At 37.3% G+C, this 12,665-nt stretch overlaps 1 protein-coding gene across 9 annotated transcripts in view; it reads left to right on the top strand.

The window, feature by feature from the left end:
* magi2a (membrane associated guanylate kinase, WW and PDZ domain containing 2a) overlaps positions 1 to 11,191 on the top strand; it is a 246,271-nt gene extending 235,080 nt beyond the window's left edge. For 6 of the 9 annotated variants that reach the window (XM_082168179.1, XM_082168181.1, XM_082168177.1 and 3 more), the window contains 2 exons: positions 609 to 747; positions 5,018 to 11,191. In XM_082168179.1, coding sequence (XP_082024305.1) covers positions 609 to 747; positions 5,018 to 5,718 — 840 coding nt within the window. In that variant the 3' untranslated portion in view covers positions 5,719 to 11,191. Of the gene's footprint in view, positions 1 to 608; positions 748 to 2,084; positions 2,174 to 5,017 lie in introns of all 9 variants that reach the window. The other 3 variants (XM_082168178.1, XM_082168184.1, XM_082168185.1) reach the window with 2 other exon arrangements.
* Positions 11,192 to 12,665: the final 1,474 nt, after the last annotated feature.

Below are 12,665 nucleotides of genomic sequence, written 5' to 3'. Positions count from 1 at the left end.
TGTGCTTTAATGAACATGAATTTAGAGACAGCACCACAGCTAAAAAATATTAAGATAAAACATAAATGATACAAAAAAAATCTAGACCCCACTGATTGACTAGTCACTTGGTGGCCAACTAATTATAGTATTGATTATACCGCCTTCCTTTATATCAAGAAAAGGCAATTAACCAGTCCCTTGTTATCCTCAATATCACACACCTTATTCACAGTTGATGAAGAGCATCAGTGTTTGTACCTCGTAGGACCCTCGTACCCATGATTCATTCATTTAGTGATGCTAATTCTGAAATTAATCGGCACTCTATCTCATTCATGACTGCTAATGCTGATTAGAGCTTAACCAAAACAGCCAACATGAGTTATGGATCTATATTGATCCTACTGAATAATTATCCTTAATAAATGATAGTCATATTATCATTAAAACCAGAGAGGGTGCAATTCAAAGCTGTCGAAAAATAATCACTGCTGTTCTGTGCTCATCTATCTTCACAAACATGAGTATTTGAATACTAGCTAAACATTCTGTTGAATGTTTGTTTAGGTTGATTTTTCCATACAGCGATAATAGCCATATTATTTTTTATTTTATTTTTTTTGCAGGTTGGTGATCAGATTATTGAAATAAATGGGGAGACCACAAGGGATATGACCCACGCTCGGGCTATTGAGCTCATCAAATCGGGTGGCCGTAGAGTTCGCCTGCTGCTCAAGAGAGGCACAGGGCAGGTCCCTGAGTATGGTAGGTTTACACGAACTGTCTGAACACATACCTTACTGCTCAGAATTGCCAACTGTATTAGATCACTTAGGTTACAGGGCCCCAAAGAGATGGAGTAACCATCAGCACAAGACAAATATTACCTCATCTTTGGAAGAGGTAATATTTTATTGGGTAACGCATAGAATGTGAATAGCATAACTTATTTAGCATACATTTCATATGTTGTGAAATAATGCATTGACTTATTCACACCAGGAGCGAAATTTGTCTGGTTGACAGGTTTCATATGATATATTGTTATCAATATTTTGCTCTCAATAGGAATTTATAGGTACTTTTCATCAGTTTCAGTTTTCCTCAATCGCTTTGACTTCTTTTTTGAAACAGTCTTAACATTCTCTAAACTGTAAGTGCAAAAAGTACAACAAAATGTAGTAACACCACCCAAAACGTTTATTTCATGCTTCAAAACTAGTTAATGTGTCATTAAATTGGCCAATGACAAAAAAAATTATAAAAAATTGTCATCGCGTGAGCCACACTGGTCATAATGTGTTTGTTTTTTTTCACCATGGCAGTCAACTCTGGAAATGTTTGTTATCCTGTATATAAATTTCATTTTTGTTCTACTTTTTTGTTGACAAACTATACCACCGTATATTATATAACTATACTATAACTATACTATATTGTTGCTTACTATACTATACAAGAATATATAGCTGAATGCTATTGAATATCAAACTCACAAATATCTTTTTTTGATACAGATTTAGGTAATATTTTACTGGGAGAATCAATACTGTAATAGACAGAAAAAGAATGCGCATTTGTATGTATACAGTACATTTATTTTGTTTATTTTATACATGATGTCTGAGAATGGATCATTTTGCATGTGATGGCTCAATATACTCACTCTTTTGCTAAAATGTGCCAAAAAATTTACAAATGTCTTTTTAGAATTTCAAATCTGGTTAGAAGAAAATTGTTTAGAGATCTGAACTTATCGTTTTGAGAGGAAAAAATCCCATTTAAGAGCCAAAGCGATGGAGAAAAATCATTCTCTTGTACACTAATATTTAATAACCCCAAAATGATTTTTGTAATACATTAAACTCCTTTCATTTTCCTGCTAACACAACACTATGACAGCATGCTCTTGGTATTAATGCAGGTATAGCGAAGCTTCTTCTATTTCATCAATGTTACTGGCTGTTAGTGAATAATTCTCACTTCCTTTCTCAAGTTTCCTCACTGAATACTATCTCAGCACTGATCTTAATACTGTCTTAGCCTGTGGCTGCTGTTCTAACCCTAATGATTGGTCTAGGTTGTTACTTCACCTCTTATAGGAATGGTACCTTCCAGTCTCTCCATGTGCATGAAAAGTGACAACCATGGCTCCCCCTATTTCTTCCTAATGGGCCATCCTAAAGACACGGTTTGTAATAGAGTGCATGCGTTCTAACACATCAGTCCATCATTCTTTCTTGGAGTGCTGTGGTTTGGATTGGTTAGTTCTACTCGCTCTTGTGATTTGTGTTTGTGTGCGTGTGTGCGTGCATTTTTATATAGCTATTCTTTTTTTTATTTTGTAAATTATATGTAAATTATATACACGACAGTAGAGAATCACACACATTGTGTTGGTTTGCGTAAAAAATGGTCAGGAGAACATTTAGTAAAGTTTGTTTTTTCTAAAGTCTGCTTTATACTTTCAGTTAAGGGGCGATAAAGAAAAATATTATTTTTTGTCAAATTTGTTGTACATCTTATGGAGATATTTACAGAATGTATTGCTTTGAAATGGCTTAAACGTGTATTGTTTTTAAATTAGAGAAACCATCGTTTCCATTGGCCATTGTTGCCAGGTAAAATCTAGATTATAAAAAAAACGGTAATTACGGTAATTTGTTACACGGTAATTATAGATTTAAGTAGCCTATATTAAGTAACTACAAAAAACAATGTTTTTAGCAAATGAACAACACAGTGAGGAATATTTTATTATTTTATTTTGCACTATATGTTTTGTTTTGCAATATAATTATAAATAGTAATAAACACCCATCTTACCTTCATATATTTTTACCACAATTTTTAAAAGGTTATTGTATCTGTATTGGCTATGACTAGACAACAAATACCAGACTAAGACCCTCTTCTTCGCTTCTCGAATACATAAAACATTAGCCTTTTCAAACATCGTGTTTTTAGAATAAAACACGCTGTACTTATTCAAAGAACCAGTTCTTTATGTACCCTTGCACCACAAAGAAACAGAGGTCGTCTCCAAAATGTGTGCAGTTAATTCTGAATGGAGCTACTGAGGTTTTGCCGACAGTTTGAGGATCCACTAGAGTTACAAGGTTTAGTCACAAGCTCTTTATAGTAGAAAAATCTATTCAAGCTATTGTATAAAGTACAGGCAAAAAGAAACGTTAAAAAATTATAGATGATATTTAATAATTAATGGTAATGTTGCAGAGGGAAGGCAAGAAGGAAGGTTTTTGTTGTCATTTTTTTAAGCCCTGTTGAATATATTACAATATTCAAAATATTATCTAACCATACTCCGTTTGGGTCATACAATGAAAGCACTAGGGTACAGTACATGTCTATTGAAATGCACACATTGAAAGAGAGGCAGCATATCCAACTCCTACATGCACATAAACTCTTAACAATCGTGTAACTGACTTTCCATTGTGATGAAAACTTAATGCTTATGAATTCCTAACAGCCACAGGAACAACCCTGTGCACACTTGCCTTTGAATTCCGCTTACACTCGGCCATCTCTTCTCATGCGTTTAGTATCCCACTGCGATATCCGTGGCGCCACAAAAGCCTAGCTGAAATACAGTCATCATGAGATGGTTGTGTCAGCCTCTATGGTTTTATATTCCATACCTGTCTTCTATTTCACCGTGAAAAACCCTTTATGAGCTTGGATTCATCTTTTTCCTCTATAGGCCAGTGATTTCTGCTGCACCTGGGCCATATAAATGAGAGAAAATGTACCCCAGTAGAGTAAGAAAAGGCTAGCACAGAGATACAATGATACATAATTGTTCACTCGTCTTGCTATATTTCCCTGTGCTTGAAGCTTGATGATAATAAGATATTGTTGTATGTTTGTTTTCTTCAGTTGAAATGAACTTCCAGCCAATTTGTTTGTTAGCACATGTTAAAATGGCCACCTGGGTGCATCTGTGCTGTGTAGGTTGGTTGAAACCTGAGCAGTCCTCAGTGTATCCTGCAATATATGTGGTGACAGGTAGGATTAGGGGTGTATAATGAGAATATTAAGGTTGCTGACCCTCTTTCAGTTTGGGTTGTGGATTGTGGGCGTCACTCCAATATAAGCATCTGGGTATGAAGTGATGTGTGTGAGTGTATGTGTGGGGGGACGGATAGCGGGAGAAGCCAATGGGAAAACCTGATTATTCCACACCCTGTAGACATGTGAAACTGGTTAACTGGCTGAAAACCATCCAATTTCCTGTCAGTAATGGAGGTTGGTTTTGTATGGTATGTAAACGATGTAAAATAGCGCTCTGTGTCAAACAGTAGCACTTTACAAAAAGTGGCAATTCCATTCCATGCTATCAATTGTTAATACCATAGTACTTTGATATTTACAATGGTAATGTATTTATATCGTACTCCAACATACTTCAAACATACTTTGTAAAACTATCACAATAGGTCCCAAATGCATAGCATTTTCATTGTACCATGTGCAAAATAATTATGGTAATACCATTGCACTTTATGGTAGTGTGGTGTGTGTGTGTGAATTATTATTATTTTTATTTTTTTATTTATTTTTTAAACCAGTTCAGCGCAAACCCTGCTGCACAGCCGATTCTAATGCTTTTATTGGTCATGACAATCTCAGTGTCGACATAACACTGAAACAAATACTATCCCCTAACCCTAATCTAAACCCTAACCTTAACCTCATTGTAGCATTGGTTGATATCATTGTTTGTCACAATCGTATCCATGATATTTCTGAACTGTGAACTGAATCCAAGAAGTCTGAACTTTTCTTGACAGGTTACTGTGTGATTGAGTTGCGAAATGAAATTGTGGTTTGCCCTGAACTTGTTTTGTCATGCGATTTGATCATGCGATTTGTGTGGTTCATGTTGACTAGTTAGTGCTTCTTTGCCAGTGTTAGCTTTGCTTCCACTGTTGTTGTTTTTTATTCTGGTGTGTGAGTGTGTTTCAGTTTGTGCTTCTTTCTTTGGATGTAACTGTTTGCATTTTTTCCCCAGCAGATAGTCCCGCCCCCTGGGATGCTCACACTACAGCCTCCCCAAGTCTGTCGGAAGTAGCACCACCCCTCGACAGCTTATCTAATCCATCAGCTTCTTCTCATGTGAACCCACCCACTGACCCACCTCATACATTGTCCTTGGAAGCAGCAGGTCCAGACTGTTCCCAGGGTCCTAGAGGCCCAGAGAGTAGGGCTCTGGAGCAGGCCAGTGTGGGGAAGAGGTCAGCCATGGCAGGTGGAGTTGGGGGTGGGACCAAGCAGAGGGAGAGTAGCAGGACCAACCGTCGCTCTAGTGGAGGGAAGGTTCAGCAACAATATCTTGATGAACTTGCGGGAGAGCCCAAATCCCACAAAAGCAGCCGGGCGAAGTCCAAGGAGCGCAGGAGGGAACGGAGCAACACGCCATCTCGAAAGCGAGACTCGCCCAAAACTTCCCCAACTGACACCAATATGAATGGGGGAAACGGATGCCTAGATGGTAGCAACAACCAACAAGGAGCTCTGGTGCCATTCAAAGCCCTACCAAAGGAACCAGAGAAAGGGCAAATGAGCCAAGAGAGTCGTCCCAGCCACAACTCCAAGACCAGCAGCAGTGCATCAGGCAGGAAGGCCACGGTATCCCCTGGGCCCTGGAAGATCCCTGGTACGGACAAGCTACCCAGTACCCTACGCTCAGCCACCTCCACCATCAGCAGATAACATCTCACCCCAATCTCAGGCCCAAGTTTAGACCTTACTTTGGCTTTTACTTCTTTCAGCCAACTCTTGGACCAGCACTAGGCCATGATCTGCCTTTTTTGGGACTAGCTGGGCTTGGGCTCTGCTTGATTGCTTTTCACAGGCTTGCTCTACTTAGTAGAGATCTGTTTTAAAATTGACTAGGTACCACCCTCCCAATATCCTCACTAAAGATCTTTCCATGCATTTCTAGACAGAGCATTTTTTATTTATATTTTATTCTAAGTTATTTTAACAGATATGACACCCACCACCTTAAGAACTGGAAGCATTCACTCCAAAAATTGAACCACGGTAGAATGAGTGATGCATGTAGCGTGCTAAAAGAAACCCGGACTGGTTTGAACTGTTGGGGAAAAGCACTCAAGACTCAGAGATGTACATGCATAGAAAACCACTTACTGACTCTAAACCACCACTGGTGGCTACAGCAATTTTTATACACTTTCATAAAAAATGAAGAATACTGAAGGAGTTACCTGACATACAGTTTTTGTGTATTTGAAGAATGAATATGATTAAAAAGATTCTATATGAGCGGACACTCGACTATGGAACTCTGCCTTAAAGACTGACCTGCAGAAGTCTGTATAGGGTTGGTAAAATGAATATAGAAATAGATATATTATATGACTACATATATGTGAGACATATTGTAAATATGGTCTTTATACACCATTGTGACCCCATACTTGAGTATTGACATCATACATGGTGTAAGTTAGAAGAGTGTAATCTAGAATTCATTCCTACTCCACTCTAAGGTGCGTTCCCACTGACAGCGATTTAAACTCAAGTGGTTGCTAGTAGGTGTTCCTACTCAACTCATCGAACTGTAAAAGGAAACCGATCACATGACCTACACTGTCTACACTGACATTGGTAGTTGCCACCTCCAGTTCAAGATCGCAACGGTCGCTTGTGTCACTTAAAATCGCCAACCCTCACTGATGATTAATGACTTGCAGTTGCTGAAAATTGCTATCAGTGTGAGCACCCCTTGAGACCACTGATTGCTCAGCTGCTCTGTTAATTTCTGAAGGAGCCAGTGGGCTTTGACCTTCTCTTGACTCTGTCATCACTAGTTGAGTCTATTCTCTCTTTGCTTGTCTACATGAACAAAGCAATTTGAAGGATCCCAGGATGGTTTCGATGAAATATAGAAAGGATTTGATTAGGGCAGAGTGCCTTATGCCAGGGGTGTCCAATCCTGGAGGGCCACTGTCCTGCTAAGTTTAACTCCAATCCTATTTAAACACACCTGACCAGCTAATCAAGGTCTTCAGAATTACTAGAAATGTCCAGGTAAGTGTTTTGGGGAAGGTTTTGAGATAAACTATCCAGTACATTGGCCCTCCAAGAGCAGGATTGGACACACCTGCCTTATGCCGACCACTTGATGTTTTATTTGAGCTCTGAATCCTAGGCAACGACATCAAGACAAAAAAAAAACTTAGCTATAAATTAATTTGACTATTGTTCTGTTAAACTGAATGAGTATGTCGTTGCATCCCTATCTCTGAATGCTGATTGGTGTCTGAATCAACTTAGAGGCTGGTTTATGTTCACAGTATATATATATATATATATATATATATATATATATATATATATATATAAAATTGAAAGCTATTTTCGTACATAGATAGATATAGAGTTGGCAGTCTTCTAAGAGAAGTGCAGATATTTATTAATGATATCTCTGACAGGAGTTCAAATGTTTGTTGAGCACTTTGTCTTTAAATAGACATATATAAATAGAATACAGTACTGTTAAGAGGAAATGCTGTGCATCCATGATATTCATTGAATATTTCTGAGGAAATGAATTCCCAAAATCCTGCTATGAAGATTTGCTTAACATATTGCCTATATAAAATATTGTGTGATGGTAAGTCTCTTTCACATGATTCACAAATCAAGCTCTTTGCACTGTTCACAAAAGGTTGATTTTTACTTGCCAATAGCAAATTGTGAAAACAAATGAAAGAGGTAATGTACGCTTTTCTGTCATGCATTGTTTTTTTCCGAATGTCATCACCCACCTTCAACACTGGGTTGGGGATACTGTAACTTCATGTATCTAAATACACACAGTCTCTCAATCTCTACTAGCTTAGCTAGTGAGCTAAGATGTTATCTTGCTAAGTGAAGGCTAACTGAAAACACAAAGAATCCATTAAAAGGTCTCAGCCATTGGAATTTTTTTAGGGTTTCTTTGGCTGCGCTTTGAAAAATTGACAGTAAATGAGGTCAAAGTTGAAATAGTTTAAACTTTGAGTGTTAGGTTATACATCTGCATGTAACACGGCATGGTGGCTAAAGGCCTGTACGCACCAAGAACGATAACTAGAATTATAAAGTCTTAATAATTCTTCTAATTCAATGAGAATAGGGAAGTCTACATAAAAACTGTAACACGAGGGGAGCATATCATTGGAATTGCTTTCAGAAAAAAAAAAAAAAATTATCTCCAGCTGATGAATGATAAAAACATTGACAGCCAATCAGAATCCACCTGATTCAAGCAATTTAAAGCAGCGGACGATAAAACTGTAGTGTGCGCTTATAATAAACGTTATCGTGCGTTGGTGTGAACGCTAGCATGGTTATGATTGTTATAGTTTTTAGTTCTTGCTGTGAATGGGACTTAAAGGGTTAGTTCACCCCAAAAAAAATCTATTCTTTTATAATTTACTCACCCTCAAGACATCCTTGGTGTGTATGACTTCTTCTTTCAGCCAAACACAATCGGAGTTTTATTAAAAAATATCCTGGCTCTTCCAAGCTTTATAATGGGAGTGAGTAGTGCCTGAGATTTTAAAGCCGAAAAAAGCACATCCATCCATCATAAAAGTAATCCATACGGCTCCAGGGGGTTAATAAAGGCCTTCTGAAGCGAAGCGAACGCGGAAGCACAGAGGATGGAGCAAAACAAAACACCGGTCAGGAATTAGAAGTCTAAAAAGAGAATTTTTAAAGAGAGATGTCGGAGGAGCTTGAATTTGTTTCTCAGCCTTGTTTGTTTGAACTGCGAGACACATCTACTATGCTTACACTACTCCTACATCCTACGTCATATGTCGGGTCAGAGGTCACTCTTCCACCGGAACTAGACTCACATACGGCTGTTACTGGAAGCCAGTGATTATAATTTGTAAAGTTATAAATATGGATATTTTTTCTACAAAAACACATCGCTTCAAAATCTCAGTTACTATTCACTCCCATTATAAAGCCTGGAAGAGCCAGGATATTTTTTTATATAATTTTGATTGTGTTTGGCTGAAAGAAAGTCATATACACCTAGGATGGTTTGAGGGTGAGTCAATTATGGGATATAATGGGAATTCTCATTTTTGGGTGAACTAATCCTTTAATACTCTATATTGATGCTTTGCTCCATAGAATTTAATGGATTGGGGAACATTGATGTGAGTCATGTGAAAGAGCTCTTAATTCTTAAAATGTAATCAGCAGGAATGTTGAATTGAAACCGAACAAACTTTAGGTTACACCTGGGCCTCAGTATACATCCTTATCCTGCAGTGTATTTCAATTTTCTTTCATAATTTACATTTTTGTGAATTACATTCCCATTAATGTTACTGTAATTAATAAATACACCATTTCAGTATTACTTGAAGGTGAAATGGGTAATTTCTGTGCAACTAGTGGCATCAAACAGAACTGCAAAACTGGGCTGACAAAATAGCCTTGCACAGCCAATTGCATGATTTTGAGGGAGTGTCTTCATTGTTCAACTGATTTTAATGACCAAAAATGACAGAAATTACACACAAAAAAAAAAAAAGAAAAAAAAAAAGAACAACCATCAAGACCCCAAATGGTGCTTCATTGTGTATTTTTCCTGCAATACTGTCAATTTTTTTTTACAATTACGCTTCTTTAATAATTTTGTTAATTTTAATAATTATATAGGCCTACGTGGAAAAGGTTCCTGTGTAAAGGACCCCGGACAAGACCTCGTCCGTTCTATCCATTGTCATAATATCGTCTCTATTATGTTCATCTCCCACAGAAATAAAGCGATGACTGGTTCTACTGATGCTCTTTGAAAACTGTTGTAGATGACAAGGAGAACCGACAATGATCTATTCATTACAAGATAGTGCTAATATTTCTCGGATAAAGAAGAATTAATTGAAGCACTCCAAAAGTGGCTATTCATTTCCGAGTGATACAACCTTAGAAATCCCAGACAGACATTGTCAAAGCAAATGCATTTTCCATAGAGTACCAGCAAAGATTGTGTGTGCATAAGAATGAGCTGGATCGCTTTGATGTCTCTCCATAGTGTTAGACAGGAGCTTGGTTTAAAGTGCAAAATTATTGGAGTTGAACGAATTAGGATCAAGGGATCTTAAGGCCAGAAACATACTCTACGCAAGTATGCAAATGCTAACTAACTAATGTTAGCTGTTTGGCTACAAGCATACGTCATTAGCATACAAATGCTAACAAACCTCTGTATTCAAGTGGGTGACATATTTACCTTGAAATGTTTGTACTATTGAACAGTGTGTTGTAAAGGTGCGGTCACAATTACCTTTGCTTTCACATTTTTGTGGGTGAAATCCAGTCATTTCAATCCACACAATCTTGAATTTCTCCAACCGGTTTAATCAAGTTGGTCTGTGTTGACTAGCTACTTGTTTTGAAAGTGACATTAATTACAATAGAATATTATGAAGCTTTTTTGCCCATGAAAATTTTATGACTCCACCTTTATTCAGTTAGCTAGCTAATCACGTCAAATGAACTTCAAACTTTAGCTTCAAAAGTTGACCTTAAAGAGAAAACTGACACTAATGTATGCTAATACCGCGTTAAGAACGTGTCATGTTATGAATTGCATTCTAACACATTTTGGAACACAACAACAAGAAAAAGGGTGATTGGCTTGCGTATTTAGCAGCATTTGCATTCATGTACTTGTTTAGACAATGTTTCTGGCCTTAGGGTTTTCATTTTGTAGAGTAGCAAGTTTGTTTAAAAAGAGAGAGAATAGTGTCAGTGCTTTGGCACTGCTTTTCCATTTAATTTGGCTCGAGTTTGCAAAATGCTGAAGAGACTATACTAAAATGATTCAACCTGATAAATGATGTGATTTAAAATGAGATGATTTATCGGTGGAGCGATGGTGGCAATGCAATGCCCTAAAGGGGCTCTGTATCACTGTGTAGAACTTTTAAAAAACAGTGCGGTTTACCCTGTACAGATAAAAATGATAAATATGACACTATGTACTATGACCTAGTCACAAAAACTGTAAGTGAGCTACTATTTTTATGAAATGCAACTCAATGGATATATACTTACTTTTGCAGAGCTCTTGTTTACTGTATGATATTTACTGAAATACTGTCAAATAAAACCTTGACATGGTGTAAAGTATTCAAGTAAAATGCAAGTGTTTTGTGAGTGTTTTACTTAATTGTCGGTCTACTCTGCACTGATTTCCTGCTGCACAACTTGTGATTATGTAACCAGAAATGGTTAAACGGACTTTATGCGAAAGGAGACGCTGGGTAGCGGTGACATAATTACATGTTTATTCAAATAAACAAAAAGTAACTCCACAAGTTGAACTTTGGTCAATTTGCAAAAGACTACATGATATTTATCTTTGTTCTTTGTCATTTATGCGTGAAAATTATGGTGTCAGATTACCAGGTGCAGAAGTAGCTTGAAGAACGTGTACATCAAATGACCTCAGGTAGGTGTGTGTGTGTGTGTGTGTGTGTGTGTGTGTGTGTGTGTGTGTGTGTGTGTGTGTGTGTGTGTGTGTGTGTGTGTGTGTGTGTGTGTGTGTGTGTGTGTGTGTGTGTGATAACATTCAGTCTTCAGTCACATGCAGTGTCGAGCAAAGTTACTTTCAAAAACAATTACAGTTAAAATATTGTGTTGGTCCCTAAAAAAAGTAACTAATTGTGTTAGTAGTTACTTCTTATGGAAAGTAATGCGTTACGTTACTTTTGCGTACATTTATCTTACCTGGGCTTGGCTTGCTTTTTGTTTTATAATAAAACATTTAAAAAAGTTCAATTTTTTGGCAAATGCAAGGCACTTTCACACCACAAGTGAAATGAATAAGCCTCGGGCTGAAGGAAATGCTAATTCACGTTTGTCGAGTAGAAGGCGCAGCTCAAACAAACCTTTCTTCTGTGCTGCCATTCTGGATTACAGAAGAAAAGGAGGATACAGGAGAAGAAAGTTCAGCACTCTGGCTGCGAATATGTATTTACTTCACGACTGCTAAAAAAATAAACCACACAAAACGTATGAGTGTGTGTAGTACGAATATAATCCGGACGTACTACATTCGCCTTGCTGCTGCCATTATCACGTGACCTACAGCATCAGTTGCGTCGCTTGACTGCCATTCACAAATCCTCTCCCGTGGCCTCATGGGATAATAAAGTGTCCATCATATGCACACACTTCAGAATCTCGCCAGAAGAAGTAGATCATCCGGGGACTTTTTGCCTACGCTTTTATGGGTAGGCTACAGTGAATTTGGACATAGCCTACTTCTTTTGTCACATACTGTTTTTCACTTACTATATAGTATGGAAGTATTCTATTTCGGATGCAGCCTCTTACTTAAGCAATAAAAACAAAAAAGAAACACACATGTGATGTTTGTCTAAAAACATTTTTGCTAATTAGAATAGTTCATCAAACCATTCTAAGAATGATCATAGAATGATCACTGAACGTCAGTGGCAAAGACATTGATTAATAAAGTGAGATTAAGTGCATAAAGTAGGCTATATATATATATATATATATATATATATATATATATATATATATATATATATATATATATTATTTAACATGTTTCATTATTGCAGGTTTGTGAAATGCGTAACATCTGTAAA

The sequence above is a fragment of the Leuciscus leuciscus genome (genome assembly GCF_965113295.1).
Source record: "Leuciscus leuciscus genome assembly, chromosome: 4".
Lineage (NCBI taxonomy): Eukaryota > Metazoa > Chordata > Actinopteri > Cypriniformes > Leuciscidae > Leuciscus > Leuciscus leuciscus.
Note: the sequence above shows the minus strand (reverse complement) of the source record. Positions and strands in the feature narration are given on the sequence as shown.